Source organism: Centroberyx gerrardi, chromosome 4, assembly GCF_048128805.1.
Source record: "Centroberyx gerrardi isolate f3 chromosome 4, fCenGer3.hap1.cur.20231027, whole genome shotgun sequence".
Classification (NCBI taxonomy): Eukaryota; Metazoa; Chordata; class Actinopteri; order Beryciformes; family Berycidae; genus Centroberyx; species Centroberyx gerrardi.
Window position 1 is genome coordinate 14,744,908 of NC_136000.1, and position 27,227 is coordinate 14,772,134.

General features: G+C 41.6%; 2 protein-coding genes across 2 annotated transcripts; both read right to left on the minus strand.

Annotated features, from left to right (window-relative positions):
- Positions 1-12,505: 12,505 nt before the first annotated feature.
- LOC139924508 (annexin A2-A-like) lies at positions 12,506-17,934 on the minus strand. Its single transcript, XM_071915543.2, has 13 exons — positions 17,835-17,934; positions 16,977-17,034; positions 16,744-16,837; positions 15,452-15,546; positions 15,206-15,319; positions 14,927-15,017; positions 14,658-14,737; positions 14,510-14,569; positions 14,011-14,104; positions 13,783-13,878; positions 13,509-13,567; positions 13,160-13,282; positions 12,506-13,036 (listed from the first exon to the last, which is right to left on the minus strand). The coding sequence occupies exons 2-13, from the start codon at positions 17,022-17,024 to the stop codon at positions 12,977-12,979; spliced, it is 1,014 nt and encodes a 337-aa protein (XP_071771644.1). The 5' UTR covers positions 17,025-17,034; positions 17,835-17,934; the 3' UTR covers positions 12,506-12,976.
- A 419-nt stretch (positions 17,935-18,353) lies between these two features.
- ice2 (interactor of little elongator complex ELL subunit 2) lies at positions 18,354-26,498 on the minus strand. Its single transcript, XM_071915590.2, has 14 exons — positions 26,293-26,498; positions 25,820-26,165; positions 25,608-25,727; positions 25,373-25,507; positions 25,090-25,206; positions 24,620-24,779; positions 23,794-23,975; positions 22,837-23,704; positions 22,562-22,734; positions 22,277-22,406; positions 20,725-20,809; positions 20,407-20,457; positions 19,436-19,679; positions 18,354-18,755 (listed from the first exon to the last, which is right to left on the minus strand). The coding sequence occupies exons 1-14, from the start codon at positions 26,319-26,321 to the stop codon at positions 18,594-18,596; spliced, it is 2,802 nt and encodes a 933-aa protein (XP_071771691.2). The 5' UTR covers positions 26,322-26,498; the 3' UTR covers positions 18,354-18,593.
- Positions 26,499-27,227: the final 729 nt, after the last annotated feature.

A 27,227-nucleotide genomic window follows, 5' to 3' on the forward strand; every position in this document is an offset into this window, starting at 1 on the left:
TCACCGTGCTCCACAGTGCACAATGTATACTTGGAGGAGATGGCAATTATAACGCCCATGCCGGCCTGCTGTCCTGCCTGTGTGGTGATGTATTCCCCCGGGGCATCGCGGGGAGACGGCAGTGGCGGGGGCACAGCTACCATGAAAGAGAGCAGAAATCCCCCTGCAGACACAGGAGGCTTATCACTCTGCAATAAGAGCCAATGACGAGCTGGATCACTGAGGCGCGCCATACTTGGTTCGTGCCTCCTTCTGAATAGAGCAAACACTTCAAAACAAGGTACGAGGTATTTCTATTTTCTTTTGTGTGTACTTTTCTGCCAACCTCAGGAAATGCTGGCACCACACTGACCCAGTTTACCTTTCTGCTTGAAAATCGATTTGATTACACAGCTTTGTATACAGTGGTTTCACATTTTCCTTAATCCTCATATTAATGCCATTCTCACAGTCCAGATTTATAGTACCCTTTTGAGCGGATTGTTTATACTATGAGGAGAGGATACGGTATTATGATACAATATTGATATTTCCATAAATAAGTACTACTGCCAGCTCTCACGCATACTGCATTCTTCAGACTTTACTGAGAGGAACTAGCTCAACAACTTTTCATATTGGATCAATCCTACAAGGAATATTGTTGTTTATTGGCAAACATCCTGACACATCATCATACACAATGAAGTAGACATGAATAATTAATAACCTCTTACACAAAATATTCACTTGCGCTCGAATGGTGTTTACTCCCCTGCAGACATCCACACTGAGGATAACCTCTGCTGTTTAGAGGAGCTATGCGTCTCACTTCTCTGTTGCTGAATACTGAGAAGTTACAAGAGACACAGTAACAACATAAAAGCTGCAAGAAATAGATCAGTAAATACATAGCTGCAGTGTTTAAAGAGTGGCTCGAAAACACCGTGATTGTATTTTGGAACCAGGAAAAGTAGTGCAGTGCAGCCAAGAACTGGTGCTTGCAGAGGGATCGAGGCTAAACCCAATTACAGGTGATGTGGTAATGAGCTTAATCTGATTTTTGGCATTTGCAAAGCAGAGTTTGAAATCCACTGTTTTTTTTTTTTGTTTTTTTTTTGGTACACTTAAAAATCAGCATCATAACACTAAAGGAAGATTTGTTTAGTAGCCCTACAAAAAGCTTGCTATTTATTTGAAACAACTTAAATATAATAATTGTATACATTTTAATTTCTTAGGGAAAGGTTTTTGACACAACTGTCGACACATTTTGGGATTAGATTTGAAAATTTTGGGTCTGCAGATTTATACCCTCCCTCATTCTAAATCAACGTTCACAATCGCATTTCTAATGTTGCCCAAATTACACAACTTTGTTTTCAATCCCTGCCTCTCACTCCAGGTTCAAGGCCACAGCACATAAATTATGTTCTAAAACAATTATGCTGGTTATTGTTAACATGTGCGCTACTTTTGAGCACACTTGTTAAAGTTAGTACCTCTGGTTTAGACTAAAAACCAACAGACTTACAAGTGAATTTTATATACCTTAGTGAATGTAACCCAGTTGGGTCCTGTAGACACTGTGCAGCAGAATACTGAGACGGTGACTGACTGACTGACGGAGGATGGTGCCGCCCTGGGGAGTCATCTTTGTGGGTGAAGTGACACTCCCCTTGTAACTGTCTCGGAAGTCAATGCTATCATACTGTCAAACTCGGAGCTTGCTTCCCGCATTTCTTTTATTTCCCCCCTCTCTGTATTCCAAATCATTCCCACAGCCTACAGCTATGAGTGCAGACTTTTAGTGCACGTCCGCTCTAGACGGGAAGTGTGGGGGACGGGGTGCATCCTGGGCCACCCTCACCAGGGAAAGTGACAGCCTGGATAATTGGCACTAATCAAGCGACTGCCTGCGCTGAGTGAATGTCGCTATCTGAACCGAGAGAGGAATAGGGTTGACCCACAGAGGTAGTGCCCAAGGCCCTTACTCTCCTACAATAGACTCTGTCAATCCACAGCATGTGCCAGTCATCTACCGGAGCAGTCCCTCTTTGGTCAATATGCAAAAAAAAAAAGAAGAAAGTCAGAGCTATAGAGAAAGAAAGAGAGAGGGGGTGGGAAGGGGGGGGGGGGGAGAGGGAGAGAGAGACGTTTCCTATTTCACATGAAAACTGTGATGTTATGGAGAGCATACTACATTATTCTTTTTTATAATTTCTCTTACAGCTATTGCTTTGAATTACAGAGGACTTTTTGTCAAGAGCGAGAAGAGGATGAATCAAAAATTCATCTGAAGAAGTTCTGGATAGGGTGAGGCGAATGTACCTCTGTGGTGGAACCAACATTTGCAAAAGTTCTATCTCCTTAAGCAATTATTAGCGGTGATAGTTTGACATGTACAAGAGTTGTCAACAACTGACTTTAAACAAAGTACAAAGCAGAAGTAAACAGTGCCTTGGGCAAAATTAACTTGGGGGACTAGCCACCTCATGAATTATAAATGGCTATCTATTACTGCAGTGAGTGGTACTACCAGGAGGCCTTCGTTCACTGGAATAGACTAACCTATTTTCAACACATCTGATAGTCAAGTGACAGTAAAGCACTAAAGAATGCAGTTCAGGGAAAAATGAGCCTGTTATTTAGTAAATGAGTTGTGTAATTTCTAAATTGTACCAAACTAACCACGGAATACCCTCAGGGGTTTGTGTCATCTGCTATACACGTTTCCCGACTAACTGCCATTCACTTGCAAATTAATTCCCTTCACAGAGCACATTTTAATCCATCTAATTAGCAAAGTGGCCTATACATAAAAGCCTGTGTTTTATCTCTTTAATCCTCACCTCCCTGATGCCGTTTGGAAATAATTGAAATTATGTCAGATCAGATTTTATCGAGCCTGGTCGATTCTTTACCTGTCTTCTTATGCCAGGCTCTGAACTGGACTTGGACTTGTTCTCTTAGAGGGCCTGTAGATGTCTGCTCTGTTTCTGCATAATTCAGACAGGTTTGCATCTCTGGAGATACAAAGTTTAAAAAAAAAAAAAAAAAATCCACAGGTTCGGAGTGCTTCCTCTTTACATACCTTCAGAGTATTTCCCTTGTCATAATTCTCAGGATGGAAGCGTAGCACCTCCACTGACCTGAGATGACAAAGAAGAGGGAGTAGAGAAGCTCCCAGAAGCCGCTGCTGCTGGAGCCACGAGGAGCCCGGCTGGTCAACATTGATAAAAGACAGCGGCACGTCGTCTTAACGAGGGACTTGTGCCTGCGTGTGCCTTCTGGGCTCCGTCTGAGATAGGTGGTGAGACATCTGGATTGGCACCTCTCTGGATACACGTCTCTAACCACTGGAGAACTGTGAATACTGTGAACTACAGCGGCTCCCAGTAGAACAAGCCGCACACCATAGGCTTCTTTGGACAAGCAGAGGAAAAGAGAAATGCTGAAAGTCAATTAAGTAGAATTTCCTACAGAGGTACAAGACACTCCCAATGGGTAGATTCTGAGGAACGTAAAGGTGAGACGAGACTCATTTTCATTTGCTTCTGTATATATCAGAAAATGAGTTTCACCTTTTAGTTCCTATATATATCAGAATCTATCTATCTCAATGCACAAGTTGTACCTTGAAGCAGAGGAGCTATAGTACAGCAGCAGAAGACGATGCCAGGTTCCAGCTAAGAACAAGATGATGAAGCTACAATAGGCACATGATCCCCAAAAGATGATCGGACGTTTGCCTGGTGCGACTGTCACTGCACTTATATATTGAGGATACAGTTTGCTAGATGACTACATGTGCTTTTCCAATCCTTGCTTCCCCCCTTTTCCTTCTTTTTGTAATTTGTGAGTCTTTGCACAGCAAGCGCGTCTTTTCCTTGTCTTCAAAAGACCAGTAAATACAATCTTTTCAAACCACTGGAAATAAATACATACCTGAATACAGTAGAAAAAACAACACTGTGATCTAGCTCTACAAACACAATGATTGGCAGGTGTATGGCATTAAGTGGGATTCAAGCACAGCTTCACACATTAATTGTACCTGCCGTTAAAGGATGTTAACCAATATATATTCAACACCCTCTTTTTAGACTCAGTTCTGAGGAGTCACTCTTCAAACATGGCAGTGTTGTGTGAGCCGCACCGCTGTAGATTTCAGGAGACTTGAAATACCTTTTTTAGTCAGAGCGTCACTGCAGAACAACATTCCCCCCAGCTGTTTATTGGCAACAAAATAAACTAAAATAACTTCAGTTTGTTTTGAATTGAAAGTCTTCATAAATGAAAATAAACACTGTTACAGCTATGTGCTGCTGAATTTCCTTTCCATACAAATGAATATATTTACTTTGTATATTTTTGCACATCAAAATTTCATTCTTTCATATTTTATTTGAATTTTTTTTTTTTTTTTTTGACAAGGTCCAGAATTATTTAACACCCTGGACATACTAAGGCCACTGTGCTTTCTTGTTTCTGACAGTTGATTAAAGGCTTCAGTTACAAGTCCCTATGCTAATCTGAGGATAATACACTGGATCTGGTAAAGAACTTTACAGATGAAAGTACCGTCGCTGTGCTCTGATAAAAGGACAGTGAACACAACACTGCATAATATTAGCTAGGTGGAGTTAGTTGCACCGACTCGTAATTGTCCAACATGCCTGGGAGATACAGAGATGAGTTCACGGGACTCCAAAATCCTTGCCCTCGTTTTGCATATGCTCGGCTTTACATGGAAGGAGAGAGGGAGGCAGGGAGGGGCAGACTCGAGTGATCTTCCCAGTGTCTCCAAGTCATTTTGTTTATCATTCAAATGAACACCTTGTTCCATTATCCATGAGGGAGTGGGAGTAATGTGTTAATGTCCCCTACTCATGGCTCGTCTTTCGGCCAGAGCTGACAGCACCCCACCCATCCGTGTCACAGATGATGGGAGACAAAAGAGGGAGAGGGCGGGAAAAACAGGTAATTACCTCATACCTACACTTTTATAAAGGGGACTCCCCTAAGCATTCATATTTCTCTGTATAATTAGGCCAAACATGCCACGGTCTGGGGATGCGTTTGAGGACACAGAGACTTGGGGACTTTGATGAAATCTGAAGTGTCAAGCAGACATGAAGGGACCACAGCACTTGTGCCCTTCACGCAGTGTTGTGTTTATGCTGCATGCAGAAAAGAGCCTTCTCATAGGGATCCTTGCCTTTATGTTTCTTTATTTGATTGATTATTTAGTGGAAAACTCCACAGCACAAATCAGTGTGAAGCCAGCAAGTAAAGTCAAATAACAAGGGAGAGTGCAGGTCTGAGGGAGGGAAAGATCTCAAGATCTTTTTGAAGCGCCTCAGAGTAGCCAAAGGCGAGTAGATCTTCACGCTTTCATATCCCCTTTTTAATATTTCTCCCCATTTTAATGATGTGCTTCCTATCCTTGAGTAAAGTTCTTCATAGCCAGTCTTTTTGCCAGAGAGGATTTTTTCCCTTTGAAATAAAATGTAAGTATATATTTAGTCTCCTAGTTTAGAAGCTTACAGGCCAAGGCAGAAATTCAAATTTGTGCTTTTATGAATAAGCATATTGACGGTTGTCTGGCTATAACCAAAATGCTAACAATACATTAATAAACAATGTGTAAGTTCCGCTCTAAAGCTTTGGCTGGAGGAATCTGAGGCCTGAGTTTTGATGTGGAACAAAGAAAAAACAAAAAAGTTTTTGGTTCACCATCAACTGGATGAAAATGGTAAAATGACTGGGTATCAATAATATACTGTAAAAATCTAAGTTACATACAACCAGAGAATAGACAGACAAAGGATTATGTGTGTCTGTCCATGACATTATTATGTACAATATAGGTAACCATCTATGCAGCAAGGCCACGACTGACAAATCAAATATTGATGCTGATAGTGGAGAAACTTCCAGAAACAGAAAGAGACAAATGAAATCCAAAGCAGCAACTGTCTGTGCAGGCAGCTGTCATTACAACACCCATAAGTATTTGAGGCCCAGATATCAAAGCCTTCCTTTTGATACAGTCGGTCCCACAGAGGTCTGCTCTCCTTTAAACATATCTATAATGAAGGGATCTCATCACAGTCTGTCTGTCTCAATTACCAGCCAGAGCTTTGGACTTCCAGTCTCACGCCCTCAGGCTGACTAAATATACCTGCATCTCCTTCTCTCCTTCACTGAAACACACTGGCCCCACTTGAAAGGAGATGCAGCCAGTAAAGTTAGCATATGTAAAACCATTTCTTATTCTGTATTAGGGAGTAAGGGTAACTAGCATCCATGAAGCTGAATCTTAAGATTGCTCTCTGGAAATACAGCAGACAATGAGTGAGAGAGACAGAATATGATTCCAACTGATGAAAGACGGGGTAAATGGATCAATAAACTGGATCAAATGTAGACATATACTGCTATGAATGCCTTGTGCTGCTCCTATTATTTACAAAAAATGTACAATACAATCAGAGATGCATAAGGCAAAGAACAACTTCACTTAATATACAGGAACTCTTTCTCTAAATATCTCTTTTAGGCACTGATGATTAGATCAAGATAGATCAAGATGCTATTATAGTTTTAATAGTAGAACCGTTTTGTCAACATCTCTTTAATGAACTTCTCACAAACTAACACTGACAGTTATAGACATACAGGTAACAATGGAGGGTTTATTATTATTATTATAGCATTAGTCAAACCTATTGTTCTGTATTGTATTCTAACACAATTGTTTCATTATTACCAACTTTCTGGCAAAGACGTTGAAAGGGAAATATGTATATCCCCCCCCTCCTCTCTTAAGGCAGAGATAGCCATTGAAAAAAAGTGCTGGTTCAGTCTCCCTCTGTCTCTGGGCATAGCTTTGATCAGTCCCACCTCAAGACTTATCCTGGAGGGAGCACTGCACTCCTATTCTCTATAGCTAATCATACTTCCTGTCTTTGTCTTTATGTGCTTTAGACAAGCGTCAGATAGAAGAGCACAGGAACAGATTTGCCCCGAGAACATGGAGAATAAAGCCTCTGGTTGTGCTGCGGCTCGTCTTCTCCAGCGGATTTGCTCATGAATATTTCCACTGTTTTGGAGTGGTGGATTTCAATCCATTGCTGCTGTAAGAAAAGGTGCTTTTGAGAGGGAGATAAAAAACCTTGCAGAGTTTTGAGATGCCAGTGTATATGTACTGTATGTCACCTGACTGTGGTGGATTGTGTATTTTTAGATGTACACAGTTGTTGATGAATGGGGATATAAAGGCCAGAGGTTAGCTCCAGCTGTACAGTATAGACATTATCGTCTTTAAGGAGAGAAGAGACCCGAACACTGAAGTGGTTAACAAAATAATTCCACATGCACAGCATATTCTTTGGGCTCAGGCAATATTGCTCTGCCTGCCACCAGTGGCACTTTTCACTGAGAAACGTGCTTTGTGTTTGTCAAGCAAGTACAGAAAAGACCATTTCTGCCAGGAGCCAAAAAGAATCAAAAGAAATAGACAAAAATCCTCTCTCTTTTTCGGGGAAGCTGAAGGCTATGAAAACCATCTTGTGTTCTATTTTTGATCTCATTTCCATATCCATGGCCACCTGAGGGAGGTCAGGCTGCTCTGGCCAACTTCCTCACAGGGAGAGGGACTAACGGTGACAGGGACACAAACACAACCAGCCTCTTCCCCTCCGCCACCATCTTCCATCCTTTCCAACACCCATGCCACTCATTATCCTCACTGGCACCAGCAAGACGCTCACATGGATAGGGAAATTAATCGGCGTAAAAAACAGAAAACAATAAAATCTTTTTTTTTCCCTTTACCTCTTTCTTTCTGTTTTCTCCCTCTTCAAAGCCTGCAACTCTCTGCTGTGCCCTAGGGTTAATTAACATGAACCAAACAGCGAATGATCAGAGAGAATGGGAAATCTCCAAAGGTTAAGTGTCACATGGGAAACGTGTTGTCAGAAGAAGAAGGCTTTTTTTTCCTGCTCGTTCAAAGTCAAATGAGAGAGTAGCGGTGCAGAGGGAAGGAATTTGTAGACACCTTTCCAAAACTTTGTATTTCTCCTGTCAGAGAAGACAGAGCTTCACAGCTTGGGTTCAAACAAAATCTCTAATTCCTTGACATACTGATGAGCAAAAGAACTCCACAGTTTTCTGTAAGTTGGAGATCTTTTAAAAGATTTACTCTGCTTCATAAAGTAAGCTTTTTGTATAATATCAACATAATTTACGTTAGAGAAGTACCTACAACACAATTCCATAATGCAAAATCTTGGGAAAAAATACATCCATCACAAAGTTAATCATTGCTTTCAAAGACCTATTCATTGAAATTGTGTTTCCTCTTCATTTATCCCTTGAGGAAAAAAAAGAAAATGACTTGTGATCCACAGATATCCTGGATAGCATGTCTTACAGGTGCAATAGTATGATTTCTCTCTGTAATAATTAACACGGGCTCCTCTCCTCTCCCTGTGGCTTGTCGCTGACATTTGGTTCATGCTCGAGTGTCTGCCTAGCTGATTTCCATCTCTTGCATGAAGGTGAGGCTGTGTTTGTGCGTGCGTCTGTGTGTGTGTGAGGAGGAGGGGGGTGGGGTGGGGGGGGGGTGTATAGGGTCCAGTGGCCGGTCTGACAAGGACATCAGTGACAGGGCCTGCCTTCAGGAGATGGGATTAAAGCATCATGACAATATGGATTAGAAAGCCCTCTCAGTCAATCCCGAGCCTCTAACAGGTTAGAGGCTCAAAGCCAAATGTTGAAACACAAATGAGCCTAGGCGCTGTGTTTGTGTGTTCTCACATGCGTTATGTAAAAGGTCATATCTCTCTGACAATTCTCAAATTTATCACGCTAGCTAATCTCTGTATATTTTGTTAGCTGTGACACACACAATATTGATTTACATCGTGCTCTGAGGATGAAAACATCTCAGATTGGTCACCTCATCCGTTGTTGCAACAAGCGTTATTTTACATTATTACATTATGTATGCAGGCATGAGTATGGCTAATGGATGCATCTAAAGCAAAGCAGTTTAATTACCCACCATCATTCAGTCTTATCTAGCTGCAGAGCACACATCTTATTAGCCATGGTGTAAATAAACATTAATATGCAACCCTGATAGAGAATGTCTTCCCCCAGTTCTTGGTATATTATCCTCATAGCTGCAAAGTACACACACCCAAGCTGATCCAGTGGCATGTGCAAACAACATAAGAGCTGCTGAAGCAAGGGCCAGACCATTACAACCACTTCACAGAAAATCATCATTAGTGTATCTGGCTGGAGGCCACACAGCCCCATCAAAAGATTAAACTGTACACACAAGACGCACATGCGATACACATATACATCCTGTATGATATAAATCTCAGTGAAATTCTGCGCTTCCTCAATCTATGGGAGACATTTGATCAAACCGAGTGGATGACAGCAGCCTTAGTAAGCGGCTCTTTGTCAGATAATTCCCTTTTGCATGTTTGGCAGACCGCTGGGGTAGCGAGTGGCAGAATAGGCACAGGGGATGAGGGCTGTCTCTGTGGGCCTATACTGGGGAAGGGTAGACGCTGGATATAGATAGAAAGAGGGTAGGTTAACCAGCCACGGGGTATTCTCATCCCTTCAGCACATGGCAATAAAGAGGAAGCTTCAAGCAAAGAGAAAACTCAGCATCAAGTCCAGCCCTGAGCATCAAATAGTGCTGATCTGATAAACTATATAAAAGTCTGCCTAAGTCTGCCTATGTCTCTGGGCGCACTTTTTGGCAAATGGGATTGTGATTAGTGTCAGACACGATCAGTTCGATGTAAAATAGTGACATTAGTAACTTGGAATTGTTTTAGATGCACATAAAAAGTACTGCACCTATTAGGCGTATCTGTAAGTATATTGAACAGGCAGAAATTGAAAAGGTAGATTAACTTGATGTTGAACTGGATGTACAGTGCTTTCAGTGCAACAAGGTTCTGAAAATCTACAAGCTTCTCGAGAATGTTTTTGGCCTCTCGGGGATGACAGAAGTCGAACTCTTCAAAGAGCAAAAAAAAAAACGCCGTGCTTGTATACAATGCTCTTTTATAAACTTCTCGATATGTCTCTTTGTCTGCAGACGGACTGACTGCAGCCAGAACTGAAGAGGAGACAGGCCTTATTCTGTTTTCGTATGTTGTTTCAATCACCAGTCTACTGTACAAAGGAGGCAGCGTGATGGCGTGACGAGCGCTGCACTCATCTGCCTGCGCCATTGTCTCAGTTTGAGCTTCATAAAAGGAAGCGGCCCTGACGATGCCAGAGGCAGAGGATCCGGCTCTGCGGTCTGAGCGGAGAAACGGCAGCGCAGCACCATTCTTTAGAAGCAGTTGTCCTTCACTGTGGTGCCAACTCTCCCTGGGGCAGCAACATAAGACACAGCCTCTTATTTACCATATACAGGATCTCTCTCTGCCCTTAATGAGCCAGGATATTCAGCATCAGAGACAAAGGCCACGCTTTCACTGAAGAAGCTGTGGTTTTGCTGAATTAAATAATGATAATTAAGAAAATATTAATCAAACCCTGGCTCTCTCGGCTCTGTAGTTGTGTTGAGGGAGCAGGTCTTCCAGCTTAGCCTGTAGGAGCTCTCATTTAAAGTATGCCTGCGACCCACTGAGCTGCAGGCATACACACACACGCACACACACACACACAAACATGCACACAATTAAATGCGGACCTTTGTGGCCTACTACTCTATAATTAAACACCCTTTGGTGCTCTGCACAAAAGTACTGAGCTGGGTTCAGATGTGTCAAGTAGAAGAGGATGAAAAGAAACGTTAAGAAGCTGTCGATTCTCTAAGTTGCAAGTTCTGTTCAATGCAATGAATAAATAAAAAGCACAAACTAATACCTTCCCAATGTGCAGTTGGTATGTCTGGCGGGCCGGCAGCAGCTATACAGCTGTACTGTGAAACTTTAATGCTGGTGGCTGCCTGAAGCGCTGCCTAGGCCCCGTTCCCTGTGAAGGGGGAGGGGAGGGGGGGGGGGGGGGGGGGGGTTCCACATGTTCGCTCTAACTGGGACAAGTACTGGAAGAGGCAAGTTTCTCTGACCCCTAAGGTTTAAACAAGACCACTATACAGTAGCCTGATACCTGGGAATAGTCACTGATTGAAAAAATATAAGCTTTTCTCAGAAGGCTATTAGATGGCTCCTTTCAAATCTTAGAATATGAGCAACTATCTTTATTCTCAAATTCAGATGTTATTAAGTAATTATACTGGAATACTCTTCACCTTTTAGGTTCTAGAGTGCTAGTCATTTGACGCTAGTTGTTATGGTAATGGAAGGCATCCCATCTCCTTCCCAGCATGCTCTGTGTTTTGACATTCATGGGGTTAAAGTCCTCTGAATGATGAAGTGCCAGCGTTTGGGACAGTAAATTGCATCGTTTCAATTGAGAAGAGAGTTCCCCTTGGGTTTGCTGGAGGTCCCCATGGGCTGGCCTTGAACAGAACAGCATGTTGTACATCCACATAAAAAAGGGAAAAATATGGCGCTACTCTCCTCTTTATGATGCAGAGATTAATCTGTCACCGTATTCACGCATAAATCTCACTCCCTGCTTTGCAAAATACTGTTTTACCTTACTTTACACTATATTTTATTTTTTTATTGGCAATAAACATAAACCATCACAAGGGGCTAATGCTCTCATCAATATTATTACAAAATGATCATAAATCCAATGCCTTGTTAAAATTTGAAGCCATTTCTCTCCTCGGTTATTCAACCATTGAAAATGATATTAGACAGTAGCATTATTTTATCTGACAGAGAATTTCAACCCTGATAAAAGATGATATTCTATCATTATTGGGGGACAATATACAACACGTTATTTTCATCATATTATAAAGTGTATGTGTTTTCTTTCACATTCTTTCCCTCATCAGTGTGTTCAGTAGTACTGATCTTGCCTTTTGGGGCCATTTTTGCTTATACTCCAGTAGAAATGCCTTGACAACACTGTGGTGGATATTTCATCCTGAGAGACCACAAACTAAACAGCAGAAACACACTGTATAGAAGCTTGTTTAGTGGTATGCAAATCATCTTTGCCGGAGGTAAAATTAACATTTTTAATTAAAATATTAGCACCAAACAAACACAGAAAAACACACTAATGATTAAATCATCTTGATAGAACCTCTTACTGGAATATGAGGAAGATATCTCATGATTCTCTGTATGAACAGATGCTCTATGTATCATAGCTAACTCTGTTTTTATCAAATGACTGCGAGAGTCTCTAAGCTTGCAAATGTTGAAGTTCAAGTTTTGGATTTAATAGCAACTATTCAAGATTGTTAAAATTTGCCACTTGCAAAAATATAAGTATTTTTGTGTCTTCTTCAAATAAAATATACAGCATGGATATAACTGCTGTTTTTGTGCATTTTCAATTAAGTTTCCCGTTTTTAATATTTAAGAAATGAAATGATGATGAGATGTATAAATGTCATTCATGATCAAATATTTTATTTTATTAAAAAATCAAGATGGCATCTAAGCAGTTCCTCAGCAGGCATCAGATAGTTTGAGGCCAGGGAACAGAGGAGCAGTATCTCTCTGCAGTGGCCTTTCACACTACTATAGCGCTCTCTGGTGGACTCCTGTGTGAACTGTAAGTGAGAACTCCACTAAATGGGTCAAGATGCAATAAAAGTAAGGAAGAGGACTTCAAAGGAACTTTATTGCAAATTTTTTGGTTTTTCAAAAGTAAGCTGTACTTCAGAGTCTTCACATGTTGAAAAGCTAAAATTATCTGGAATGTATCATCCATGCTGCAATAGGTAATGTTGAAAAAAGTAGAACGGGTACTGGTCCCATATAGTTTTGCCGTTGTGTGTTATTTGTGATCCACTGGTCACCCTCCCACCCACCTTTCCTGCGGTGGGAAGTGAGGACCTTTTGATAATGTTTCAGATTTAGTCGTCTCCTCCACACAGGCTGAGCAGAGCCTTCTGGTAGTCTCCCTTGGTGTGTTCCTACAAAGGGAAGAGAAGCACAGCAGGTTAGAGGGGTTGCATGACAGGACAAGCCTAACAGACAAAGAGTCTGACTGCAAATCCATAGGCGGCAAGGGCATGTTGTATTATTCTGACACTTACAGCAATGGTCTTGTGCAGAGACTGTCCATAGTGGGTCTTGAACTCGGAGCGGATCTTCTTGAGGTCGACCTCGCAGCGTGACACCATGATTCTGGTCACTACCTTCTCTTTGGCGCCTTTACTCTGAGCAGACAAGAGGAAGTCAGCACTTAGTAAGTAGTAAGCACTCCATACTTAACTACTGCAAGTGATGCAACGCCGGTGTAAGACATTTGCCAACTTTAGCTTCTGTATTCCTGCAGGAAAATTGCACTTTCACAAGCAGATGTACTTCTTACATCTGTTCCCAAAAAGTGTGGCCCTTAAAATAGCCACATTTCAGCAAGAAAAAGAAATATGCTGTAACTACCTTCATGGCTTCACTGAGTCTGTTGGCAAAGTACAGCTGTTTGTTTTCAAAGCACTGAACTGGAACAAAAGGAGAACAGAATAAAAATACATAATAAATGTGCAGTACAACTTGCATTTGATAAATCATTTTCTATTGTAGGTTTGGAGGTGATTCATAAAAGGTTATGGGGCCTGGCCTACATAAATTTATAATTATGATGAGGTCAATAAGGTCATTCTTAATCCTCAAGTAATCCTCTGCATTAATAAAATTATTTAATGATGAAAGGTACCTAGTGTCAGGAAGGACTTTTCCAAGTCTCCTTTGACTTCCTTGCGAATGCTTTCCTGCATGTCATAGGGGCTGTAACTCTTGTACCTCTCAAACACTGGCAAGGAGAGAAAATTGTTAGTCATCGACTGATACATTTACATTTTACAATGCGCAAACTATTAAGAAGTATTAGAAAGTCTTGTAATGCCATATAACAATAATGTCATAACAAAACAGGCTGCAGTACCTTTCTGCAGGTGGGGTACACTCCTCTCAGACATAATGGAGATCCAGGTAGCTACATCAGTTCCTCTTCTCTTTACTCCAGCATCATAGAGAGCCTGAGTGGAATCAACAAAATAAATAATAAGAGAGCCATCCACAAAAGTTCATGGAATACATTTTTAACAGCAGTACCACTTTTTTTCATAGACATTTGAATATGAGTCTTACAAAATTAACTATCTGCCATTTGATAAAAGTAACATCTGCTCTGACAAAATTATTATAACATAATATATAAGTTAAACCACATTATGATGACTTTTTAAAAGATAAAGGTGGCTTAAGTCAATCCTGATATTTATCTTGACTGACAAAATGATAACACTTTTACCGATGGAATGCTTTACATTTTGAGATATTGAATGCTGAATTTGAGGTAATAATTATTATTATTTCTTTTTTTATTTGTACTTTATTTTTTACTTTACTTACTCACAGACCAAGTCAAATGGGATACTTACTCTGGCGTCTTCATCAATCTTTTCATAGTCTACTATACTGGATGGGTCTGCCCTCTTTGCCTGCACAAAAATAAGGCGTGACTCAGGAAACTGTTTTAACGGTATCATGTCAAATAAATCATAAAGGCAGGCACTGCTAAGATCTCACCTGCACCAGAGCCAGGAGCAGCTTGGCGAAATCCCCCGAGGTGTCACCTGCCACATCCTTATCCAGGTCCTTCTTGAACACTGTGGAAAACAACATTTACATTTTAGGCATTTAGCTGAAGGCGGGAAAGCCTCTAACCCCTAGGCCTCATGAGCAGTGCATGAGAAGCTCAGGAGAGAGACAGCACAAGAATATATAGATGAGATAGTTATTGCCACACCTTTGTATTAATGCCTGGGATGCTTGTTTAAGACATATTTTAGACTTACACTCCTTATACACACTCTTGATCTCCGCCAGCTCAGCGTTGCTGCGAGAGCACACAATCTCAATCAGGGTCTCTTCATCTGTTCCTAAACCCTGAAAGAGACAGAAATCTTCTCTATTCATATTTTTATACACGATACTTTAAGAGATAACACAGCTTGAATTCATATCAGAGACTGAGAACTACTGCAAGGGGGAAGTTTTGTCATTTTACCAGGAGAGGGCAGTGTAGCCTTCCAAGACAATCCACTGGTGATGAGTGCAAGGAATGTGTTCTTTACCTTAATAGATCCTCTGATCTCGGAGGCATCGTACTGGGCTGTGCTCTTCATCAGCCCCAGAACCACTGTCTCCAGAGAGCCAGACAGCGCACCCTTCAGGGCGGTGATCATGTCCTAAAAATACAACAATGGGATCTGAATAAGCACAAACACCCTGCATTATCAAAACAAATGTAACAATTGAATTCATCTCATCAGTCTCAGACAAGGCTGGTTTGACTTGTTGCCCTTGTTGGCCTACTGTACCTTCTTCGCTCTCCTTTCATACGCAAAGGCAATCTCCCTCCTTTGGGAGTAGGTCCGCTTGGTTAGGACATCAATGATGGTCTGCTCGTCCACACCTAATGTTAATGTAAAAGATTCCCACGCATTAGGAGAGACAAATGGATGCAATTCAGTCTTACATTTATTTAATAAATGTAGAAATCTGATAACATTCCTACAATCAACAGAACTAACATAAATTAGGACTGCCAGCAGTTATGAATGCGGTCTGCCCGACATACTTCAAGAAGAAAAAGAAAGGGTTAGGAGAAAGAAGCAAGAAGAATATGAAAGATAGTGGGAGGATTGGAAATATCAGAAGTCACGTATTTGCCCAAATCACAGCCTGCATTGGTGCATAAGATTGTGCCATGTTTCTTCAGCTCTAATCTGGAGTCACTCGCACAACCTTCGGTGCCAATGACAAGTCATGAATTCATTGAACCAGCTTTCACACTTTGACCAAGTTTGAACAATGCCAAATGAAGTCCTGTGGATTGTTTATTGGTGAGGGCCTGAAGACTCTGTATAGCTAGTTTGGAGTCATTTGAATGTAAAATGTGAGGAGCAAGCAGTAATTAGTTTTGTAGTTTTTTATATAAACGGTGTGACTGACTTCATAAGTTGCAGTGAAGCAAAGGTTCTTCAGATATTGATGGATGTATCTGAAATAGTAGAGGTCTGTGGGATGTACCACTGATTTAATGCAGATTTGAAAAGGTTTTTAGATTATATTGACTGTTGTAGCGCCACCGTGAGGACTACTGACACCATAGTGTAGTGGGTGTCGTTTGGCATGCGACTAGACCTGTGTGCATAGTTTTGTGTATTTTCATGCATGGGAAGGCAGTTTTGGTTGGAAGAAAAAGAAGAGTACACAGAAATGCAAGAGGGAGCGGCCGCAGAGCTGGCTGGCCTGTAACTAATGACAAATGGTCACAAGATATTTTTCCTCATTCTACGTTTTATGGTGCAATAACTAAAGAAACATCACTTCATTTAGAACATGATGTCGTCTCATGAACTTTGAGGGGGTTATCGGAAGGTGACAGAGTGAGCCGTGACAATGCTGTTGCCAGTTCAGCATCAGTGGATGACTGGGATAACGCTCTGCCAGCACTGAGGCGCTGCCTTGGAGACGTTCCCAGCATGGTCAAAACATTTTAAGCCAGGAAGCTGACTCACTAATACCAGCTTCCCGTATTCTTTCCAGTTGTAGAGAGAAGTTGCAGAGGGAACCACTGATCTCTATAGCAACATGTTCAGTATATTACCTTTAGTTTTGATAGCAGTCTCTATTCTGGCAGCATCTCTGTCAGGGTCAAAGTCCATGGCAGCTACCACAGTGGGGTAAGTGGGTTCATGGGCCTGAGGATTCAAAGCAAATTAGAGTGTGTGAGAGATGAAATCAAACTCATTATGAAACAAACAGTATGCAGTGTATTTATTATACATACTACATTGGAATTTACATGATGACAAGTTTCAAAAGAAGAAATGGAATTACCCCGACATTAAGAGACAGCTGACCCAGGAACTCTGATACCATAGCCATTTTGATTGCCCTGAAAAAGGAGAAGAGATTGTCAACTTCAAATCAGACAATATAAAATCTTGTCACATTAAATCTCATTGTAACCCTATCACTGACTTGTGCAACTGGATTGAACCATGCACAGGTCATGTTTGTTCTATGTGTGAAGATATGATCTCATTCCTCTGCCTGAGCCCCTTAGGCACTGTCTTATAAACAGAGGCAGAGAAACTAAATTCACTCTAGTCATTGCTTTTGGCACAACTGAGTCACACAAGTTTAACCATTTCATCACGAGTTGCTTCTTTAATGCATGTTTTCACTGCTTTTATTTGGAAATCAGTTGCTGTATTAAGAAAAAAATAACACTCATCTGTCACACTCAGAGTAGGCTTCTTCAAGAAAATAATTGTTATAACAGAAATGCGTAGTTATGCTGACAGTTGCCAACAAAATGGTTTCAATGCCTAGTTCAGTTTGACACACATCCTCAACAGAAACCCAGTGAGACACACCCTGGAAAAAGTGCTACCAGACTACTGTGCTGCAGACAGTCTTCTAAGACACAGAGGGATTATGCTACAGAGCAAGAATTCTTTCATACTTTTTACCAAATCTCAAGCAAAGAAACAGCATAAACAGAATGGTGCTTGCTTGAACTGAATGGAAGCTATGAGGAATCCGCACAAATCATTTGTCATGATTGCCATTAATCAAAGCATGGCATCAAGCAAGTTGGAAAACTACATGAAACCCTACCGCAGTGGTAACGTGATCTAAATTACACACCCAGTTACTCCACAACTTTACATGTTATTACTGTGAGCTTACCTGACTTGGCAAAGTTGAGATGATGCAGAATAGTCCTGGCTATGGTAAGTGGATTGGGTGTGGAGGGCTTAATACCACGGGGTGTGTCTCTGAGCAGGAAAAAGTCTTCCCCTTTCACCTCCCCTAACTCACATGCCCTCCCCTTTCCTTTCCATGTACTGTTTTCAGACTCCACCCTATTCCACTGGAAGGACTGGCAGCCTGCTTCAGCCTCAGACAATGCAACTGCAGAGAGCAACATAATTGAGCAATGCAGCTCATTGATTCAGTGGGAGAGCTTTGTTGAAGTTGTTCCAGAGAGACTATTCAAAGCCACTGGAGTTAGTTCAATGTGCCTTAAGGTCCGGGTGATCTTTAACACTGTGTTTACACATTTCAGACAATGGAAACCATTGAGCATAGAGCATTGAGCGCTCCTCACCTTCTGTATTTGCCATTGAGCATAGACTTCTGTGCACTACAGTCAATAATCATACTCCATACTCCAAAATGAACACTTATAGAAAGTTTATTGTTGCTGTTTTCACATAACAAACATTACAATTGCTGATAAATCAAATAAAACGTAAACAAAACTCAAGTAATAAAAGTATAAATACTATAAAAGTGCTTCAACGTTGACATTTACATTCAAGTACATAAGGTATTTCTAGTATGACAACTCAAGTTTTCCCACATTCTTGTCAATGGTCTGCTTTCCTTGATCCTACAGTATCAGCTCCTCTTGTGGTTTTTAAGCTTATTCTATGGTGTGGGATTTTAAATGCATTTCTGAATTGTCTTTTTCATCCAGTTTTGACGTTTATTGGCACGTTTTCCTTTGTTCTTCTTCTTCTTTTTGCCTCCTGCATTCGACTTGGTCTTTGACTGCCCGGCTGTCTTGGCTCCATGGTTGTTGGACTGTGATGAACTATCCTCTGTCTGTTAGGATAGAGATGGTACAAAGGTTCCTTCAGTTTTTACTAACATCAATGGCAAATGCTAACTGTCAAATCCTCCTGGTCTACCTAAAAACTTTAAAAAGAGTGTTATTGGCCATCACTGATGAATGTAGTGCGTTGTCTCACACGTAACAAGATGCATCAACTTCTTCAAATGTGTGGAATTTCAGACAAACATCCAAAGAATGTCTCAGAGTACACGCCAATAAAACTCGCTTTGCTGTAGCTGATATTTCTATGCTCAGTTCATGTTCTCCATTGTCCCCGTTGTTAGTTTTGGGTTGGATGTGCAGGAAAACTGTGCTGTGGAACAGTGGTTCAGCCCTTCTGATAAGAAAATGGCCAGGGGCTTTGTCTGCAGAGACCACATGGTCGAGAGAATGCTTAGCGGGAGAGTAGATTATATTTGCTTTGGCTTCTGGAGAATCCCTGTGTGTGTGTGTGTGTGCGCGCGTGTATGCGTATGTGGGTGGGGTGTTTGAGAAAAGGTGTGGACTTCCTAGACAACATTAACCTTTAAATCGCTAACACTTTAAAGTTTCACCTCATTGCGATCAGTTTTTTTTTTTTTTACCATGACCCCCACTGCTAATGTCTGTTTTGCCACTGTGCCATCTGACAAGACAACAGTAACTATGGTGATATAGACCAGATACGCACCTTGTGGAAGGGCCTTGGTGGGAAGGTGCAGGGCGCACGACCATGTTTCCGGTGGAAGGGCAAGACTACAGCTGGGTCGACGGGGATCCACGGCACGAGGCCGGAGGCCGGGGGCTGGGGGACTGTGCTGTGGACCTGCTGCAGATTGTACGTCCCCCGACTCACCTTCCCATCAGCTGCTTTTAATATGGTCACAAATGGTTCCCCTGCCTTGTGTCCAATCAGGTATCGTCCCGCCTCTAACCTGCAGAACCGCAACGCAGATATTAAATCAATGAGGATGTGTTAAAGCCACTTCCCACACTAAAGCATGCTGTAGCACTGTCGGTGACAACTTGATTTCCAGCCAAATGAATGGAATGTAGGTAAGCAGAGCCTTACAAAAGCAGCAGGTGACAGATCCTTTGTGTGTGGTTGAGTAATAGACTGAGTAAGTCTCCAATACAAACATGAACACAGACTAGCAGCATGCTTTTCTGCCTGAAGCTGTCAAGACAAGGCTGTGATGTAATGGTCCTCGTGACGTAAAGAGTGAGCGATGTTAGACATGCACAGACAAAATCTGGAGATGTTGTCCAACTAAACACTGAAAAAATGAATGACACAAATCCCACACATTACACGTTACTGTACAGTTTTGTACTATACATGTAACCCACATTCATCTGTCCATATGTACAAATACTTACAATTATTATATAATTCACACTTGTGTGTCCACATCAGGACTAATGAGCCCAAAAAATAACACATCTAACCAAAAGATGTCAAACTTAAGCCAACCCAAACATTTTCCCCAAAGTTATTTATTGAAGGCAGTTTCAAACACAATAAGCTGGCATGGAGAAGTAGAAAAGTGGGGGTGGGGATGGGGTGCTGGCCAGAAAAAAAAAAAAAAAAAAAAAAGAAAAACTAACAACTAAACTGTATTCTTTTACAGTCTAAGATAATGAAGGCCCTCAACTACTTACCCAGTAATCTTTTTCAGTAAGTGATGAAGGATGTTCAGTGACTTAGATGGCCTGTGGATGGGAAAGAGAAATCACCACATTACATTTCATCCACTTTGGTAGGGATCTAGATTTCAACACTAATTTACACGACAAAAACCAGATTTGATGATGGCTACTGATGATGAGGGCAGACGCCTTTCAGCTTTCTACTGGGATACAAATAAACCGACTGGATCTCGTGATGAGATCTTCTAACCCTTAAGTACTGTAACATAATCATGCAGGGGTGATTAAGTTAAAGTTAATCATCGGCACATCTGTTCAAAGGATACTCACTTGAACTCACAGGAGATGTTCTGATTCCAGTCTTCAGGCAGCTTTCTTAGCAGAGCTACTTTTGATGTGTGTGCATTGATGTGAGCTAGTGACAGATAGAAAGAGAGGGTGAGAGAAGGAGAGAGACACTGAGAGAAGAACAAGAGCTAATGAGCGTGTACATCAAGAGCTTCACTTCATCATCAATGCCATTGCTAGTGCTTACAATGCAATTAGCCTGTGATGATTTGCCAGCGTTGTTGCAAGCTTGAGTGGGTGGTTCGAAATGCTCGTTGGTCCCCATCCCCCTGAAGCAATGAGCTTTTCCTACCTCCCACTCAAGCTTGTAACGCCTGGCAACTTAAACAGTGTCTTCCTTGAAGTACATGTCAAGTACAGGGCCTGAAACTACAGCCATAAATACACAGTAGGAAATGTCACATGATGAACCACATGATGAACCTCGAACCACTAAACAGAGGAAGTCTCTGATTAGTTATATCTGTTGAGTAATGTCATTAAGTTGGAGATTCCCTATACCGTTTCATACAGCTTTAATGTCATCACTGATATAATGTCATCACAGATATATCATTGGCTATTCCTATTCATGCACTGCTGTTGACAACCTAAGACACTTTGCCCTTCTCTGAGGTTGGAGGATCTGACAGTAGCACAGTGTTGTTTAAAATGAAACATTATAATTGCTAAGTCTAGATCTCTTTGTCTGATGGGGGGGGTTATATCCACTTTTTGGCACTGCCACTTAGAGACTGAAGTTAAATACAAGCTACCAGCATACAAGCTTCTATTGACCACAATACTGAGGATCCTGCACAGTTAAGGACTAATATTTCTAGTACTTTACAAGCTAACAGGCTGGAGGGCGAATAATTTACAGACTGCCTTTTATAAAAGCTCTATACATGAGACAGTGGAATGCATTACGCTGGGTAGACAGTAGCCTACATTCCAGGCCAACACCTACAGAAGGATTCACATCCAGTAGTGCTGAGAGTGAGACATGAAGTCACACTGTATAAAAAAATCAATTAATCAACCTATAGCATAAACATTAATTAAAAAAGAAAACATGGGTGGAGTCTTTCCCATAATCTTGAGCTAGAGATAAGCAGCACATAACAAGTCAAGCCCACAATAAGCAGTAAGGGAATTTCATTGAAGCTGAAAGCAATATTTAGCTAAGCTCTGTGCACAGCATTCTTTGTTAGCCCCCATAACCAAAAATGGCTGTAGTTATGGCAACAGAGCAAACTTAATCACCAAACAGTCAAGAGGGGTGGTGAGTCATCTCAGGACTATTCCATTGGTCTGTGGGAGGATCGGCCCTGCTCACTCCACCAAAGGAGAATGAGTCTTTCCACAAGCAAATGCTCTTTCTCAAGCCACATAAATGTTACTCTGACTACTTTCTTGGCATTTATTTTGAAAAATGAGAGGCTAAAGGGGAACTCCAAATGCCCTGGGACTAAGGACAAATTGGAAAACTTTTCTTCTTTGATTTTAACAGAGGTTAGAAAGAATGGGACTGAAGATAGCAGTGATGTTTTACCTATGTAGGAAACAGTGCTGGAGTGGAGCAGTGTCTCAGCCCACAGCTGGCAAGCCTCGCTGCTGCTTAGACGCTCAACGCCGTAACACAGCTGGTACTCCAGCTTGGGCAGGACATGGACTGGCACATGCTGTTAGGGTAGAAAACAAAGAACAGAGGTAGCGCTGGCCCATATATTGCATCATATTTTAAGATATACCACGCAAAAGGTATGCATTTTTCCAATACATCTTCAATGATATGTATATAAACTTCTGGAGGATGTGTACAGACTGGCAAGCATACCTGGTTGGTGCTTTTAGGGCCTACACTTCTGGTATGGGTCAGCGGGACGGAGCTGCGCACCATGAGCAGTAGGTCCTGCAGACTGTAGAGCTTGTAGAGCAGGTTGCCCTCCTCTGGCGCCTCGTAGTCTTGTTCATCCTCCACACTTGCCTGCAAGTCCTGTGAAAGAATTTCTGGGAGGGGGGACATATGTTAATGGAGTACGTGGCTTCTGTAATGCAACATTTTTCGTTCACACCTTAAATACATAGAATAATAATGACAAGGACACTAACTTTTCTGTTCTGTTGTATTTAAGTTGACCACTGATGCAGGTCCACTGTGAGGAGCAGAGTAGATCTCTCCATCCTGGTTCTGGTTGCTCTCTAGATATGAGGACACACAGGGCTTGACCAGGGATGTTGGATGGGAATGAAGTGAGGATCCCATACATTGTGGGGGTGAGACGGGCTCCGGGGATACGGTAGAGCATTTGGCTGGGTCCTTGGAAGGGTTGAGCATGGCTGTCTGCATGCGCAGGATCTGTCCGAGCTGGTCGCCAGGTACCTTAGCTCTTTTGGATACTCTCCTGCGCCCTGTAGCCTTCTGGGGGGAAGATGACTGTGGATTTTCGGGTGTAGACTCAGAGGAGGTGAAAATGGAGGCATCCGGAGAGCATGGTGTGGTCTCGGTCTTGGGTTGTGTTGTAGGTGTTGCAGCTGGAGTCATGGGGTCATCAATGACCAGCCTCTCATCCTCTGAGTCTTCTGCCTCTTTTTCACATTCCTGGGCAGAGTCCTGTCTCGTCCGCCTGGTCTTTGGAACAGTAGGGCTCTGTGGGACACTGGGCTCTCTAGAGCCTGGTTGCGTTGTCTCCTCTTTTACAGAATCACCCATGTCTGTCAATGAGGTGTTCGCCTCGTCTTGTGAACTACTGCTGGTCCTTTTAGAAGCAAGACGCTCACTGCATCTTGTCGCCTTACTTATTGGCGGGGACCCAACAGCTTTTCCACTTTTAACATGTGTGTCCTGCTCATTCTGAATCTTTAGCTTCTTGGAGGGTTTAACGGTTGTTGTCTCTCCGAATGTCTCCAGGTCAGTCAGGTCCACTTCAAAGTCAAGACCATTGTTTTCAGAAGACAACAAACTTCTATGGGAGCTCTCCTGTTTAAAATAAATAAATAAATAAATAAAAATATTGTTCTGATGCAATGAGATGTCAGCCAATAAACCTACATTATGTGTCTACATACCGGTGGGAGTTGTTTCTCAGCAGCAGGAACCTCTGTCATTAGGTGAAACACTTGTTTATTGTTAGTCTTGTTGATGGAGAGCTTCAAACTCTCCTCATGGTAGATATGACTCCTTTCTCTTATTGTCACCTCAGTCTTCAGCAAGGGAGAGTCTATGTACACAGTCTTCCTCTGACTACTGCCTAGGATGAGACATAACAAAAGGGACTATGGGAAATAGTACCACCATGAGGCCATTCAATGTCAACACATACCATGATTCCAAAAACACTGAAACACAATCGTCTCTAAACATAGAATCAGATAGCTCTTTCCCTTGCAAAATGTAGATATGCATTGCCAACTTTAAACCTTTCTTTGCAGTAAATTCAAAATTAGTAATCTTATATGCTATGTATGTGTTATGAACATAAGGACCTATGGATGTTGCAACATTACAATTTGTTTTTTACTTCAAAGTACACAATGACATAAAATATCTATGTATGTGTTTGTTATTAATTAGATAGTTGTTGTGTGTGGATTGCAAATGCTACTGCATTTACACTTTGGTATTAATGTGGCCAAGTGCATCTCAGACCACCCCCTGTGGTGGTTTAGCCAATCAGTTCACTTTCCGGCGCATATACACTGCAATTTTTGAATGGTTAAAATGTATCTGGATATAATCCAGATTCCCAAGACAAATGGTAATGCCAGGTTTCAATGGTATCATGGGATCATTCAAAAGTAAATATTTTACTGATTGGAAGTGAACCTTGAATTGGCCCTAATTAAACTGAACTACACCATGGTGGCGTGGGTATGTTGTATGTTGATGTTGTACCTTTTCCTGGGTTTAATTTGACCCAAACTGGCAGCTCCCATTGGTCCCCGAATTCAGGGCCATGGTTGTCTAGCAGTCTGACCAGGGCATCTCGCGTCACACACACATGAGGCTCATAATAGGCACACAGCTTCTCAGCATTACTGTCACTACTGATCGTCTGTAAAGAGAAAAAAAGATTGTGGAAATTGGGTAACATACACTAGAATGTATCTATAACATCACTCTGACAAGTAGTTGTCTACAAGTAACTGGACTTTGACAGTACTACATCCTAACATCCTGTAGAAACACAGTTAGTACTGGTTTGTGTAAGTAAGACTTGAACACCCTCTGGTGTCTTTTTGTGAAAATTGCAAGAGCTGCAGTAGAGTTACAATAGACCTCCGGTCATGAATCCCATTCTGACTTTAAAACATCTTTGTGACTTACTTTATTGGAGTAATTAAAAAAGCAAGACAATTGCTTACAGCGTGCTTGTCCTTAGCTTTCTTAGCTGGAGGATTCTCTGATGAAACACTCTGATAATCCGATGCAAGCTGTGCATCAGCAGGCACTATCTTGTGGTCGGTAATATCCACATTGCCCTGGAGAAATAAAGGGTGCAAATATGGAAATAGATGAAGTGAATCAGAAAAGTTAAACATAAAACTGGACAATGCCATTTCGAAACAACTTAAGTATATGAGTGATAAGTATACACTAGTAAGACTATAACTGTTACTGTGTGATGGTAACACACAAGCGCATTACCATGATTAGCAGCTGTTTTTCAAAGGTCAGAGCGAGCCCTGGGTTGAATGTTCCCCCTGTCAAACTGGTGATCTCATGGATCTGGTAGAGCTGCGGAAATGTCCTTACACACTCCAAGCAGCTCCTGAGGAAATCCTGAAAAACAAATGAGGGATTTCGATGTTTAAATACCCTGGGACACACATCTCACAGTCATGGGTGTTGAAGATAGGTATAGGCCTTGTATTATCAATACCTCTGAATACTGCATAGCTCCCTGTGATATGTAGTTGTAATCGTCAGCGCACATTTTGGACACATCATGCAGGTACCTCATGAACTGCATCACTTCATTGTCCACTTTCACCTTCAAAAACTGAAATGTCAGAATAGATTGTTTTAGCAAAGCAAAGCAACAAGGGTGATTGGCAGTATTAGAAAACTGCATTGAGAAGACAATGCTTGTACCTGCGGAGGATCAATGGGTTTTTTTCTCATCAGGATGCCAAGGTATGTATTCTGGTCTTTGCTGGACAGACTGGACATACAGGGGAAGGGTAATCTGGGTTCAGGATAAGCATTACCAGGCTCACTCTTAACCTTTTTGCATTTCACTTTTGACTTCTTGGCGTCCTTAGCGTCAGCATCGCTTGCAGAGGGATCATCACCATCACAGCTGTCCCAACAGGTACTCTCATCCTCGTTGATGTAACTGCTGTCTTTAAACTCTGCAGCACCCTCTGTGGAAGAGGGGCAGGGGAGGGTTATATCCCCACCCCCAGACTCTTGTTTTACATCAACGTTCTCTGTAGGACTTTAAAAAAAAAAAAAAATCAAGGGGGGAAAAGGTCAATATGTCAGTTCAGTAAACACTTACTAGCCTTTCATAGCATAGTGAAAGTGTAAGTGAATTCAAGTATTTTGTTAATTTATTACTGTACCTTTGTAGAAAGGCCCAGAGTTCTTTCATATTAGGTGCAAGGGAATATTTGTCATAAGTATCTCTGGTAAAGAATGGAGCTTCAGTGACTGGAGGGTCGTCCCTTAGAATAAAAGGAAAAAGGGAATAATGTTAAAAGGCCAATGTTGTGCTTATACGTGCACTGTTGCCATTTCTGCTCTGGTTTGTTTCTGTTCTAGGACAGATGTTAAATTTCATCAACCACGTGCTGATCAATGATTAATGAATGATATACATAAAGAAGAACATAAACACAACAGAGCAGAAACTACAACAGTTCGCCAGAAGTCGCAGCAGACTCAACTCCCCAATGTAAAGTCAGATGGAATACAATATATAACTTCCAGTCACAACCTTCAAAATAAAACCCTTATTGATGAAAGCGTGTTTTAAAGTTTTTGCGCAAGTACTACAAAAGCGAAAACAAACAAAGCACTTAAGGAGGAATCTGTAATTGATGAGAATACAATTGCTGTTTTCTTTGGTTTTCTTTGGCAAAACGTCCCTTGCATAGCATGCATTACAAGCCATAGGCCTACTCAAGACGCTATGTATACACAGGGCTGCCAAAAATATAAAATCAAATTCTCAAACATCAAACGCAAGACAACTTGGAAGGTTATCTACTATCTTACAGAAGTCCATTTTAAGTCCAAATGCTATGTAATTGCATTTGGTCCCTTATCAGGGCTAGGCTTGAACCCAGCCATTGCCTTTAGAAGAGGTTGGGACATTGAATAGATTAAAATTGACCTTTATCAGATATAATACCCTTACAAGTATGGTGTAAGTAAGTGTGTTGAGAATTTCTTCTGGTAGCCTTGTAGGCTTCCCACGGGCTCCTGGCTACTACCGCATGCTGTGAAAAGGACATAACAGTCTATTTAAAAGCTAGAATTTCACTCCATATGTAAT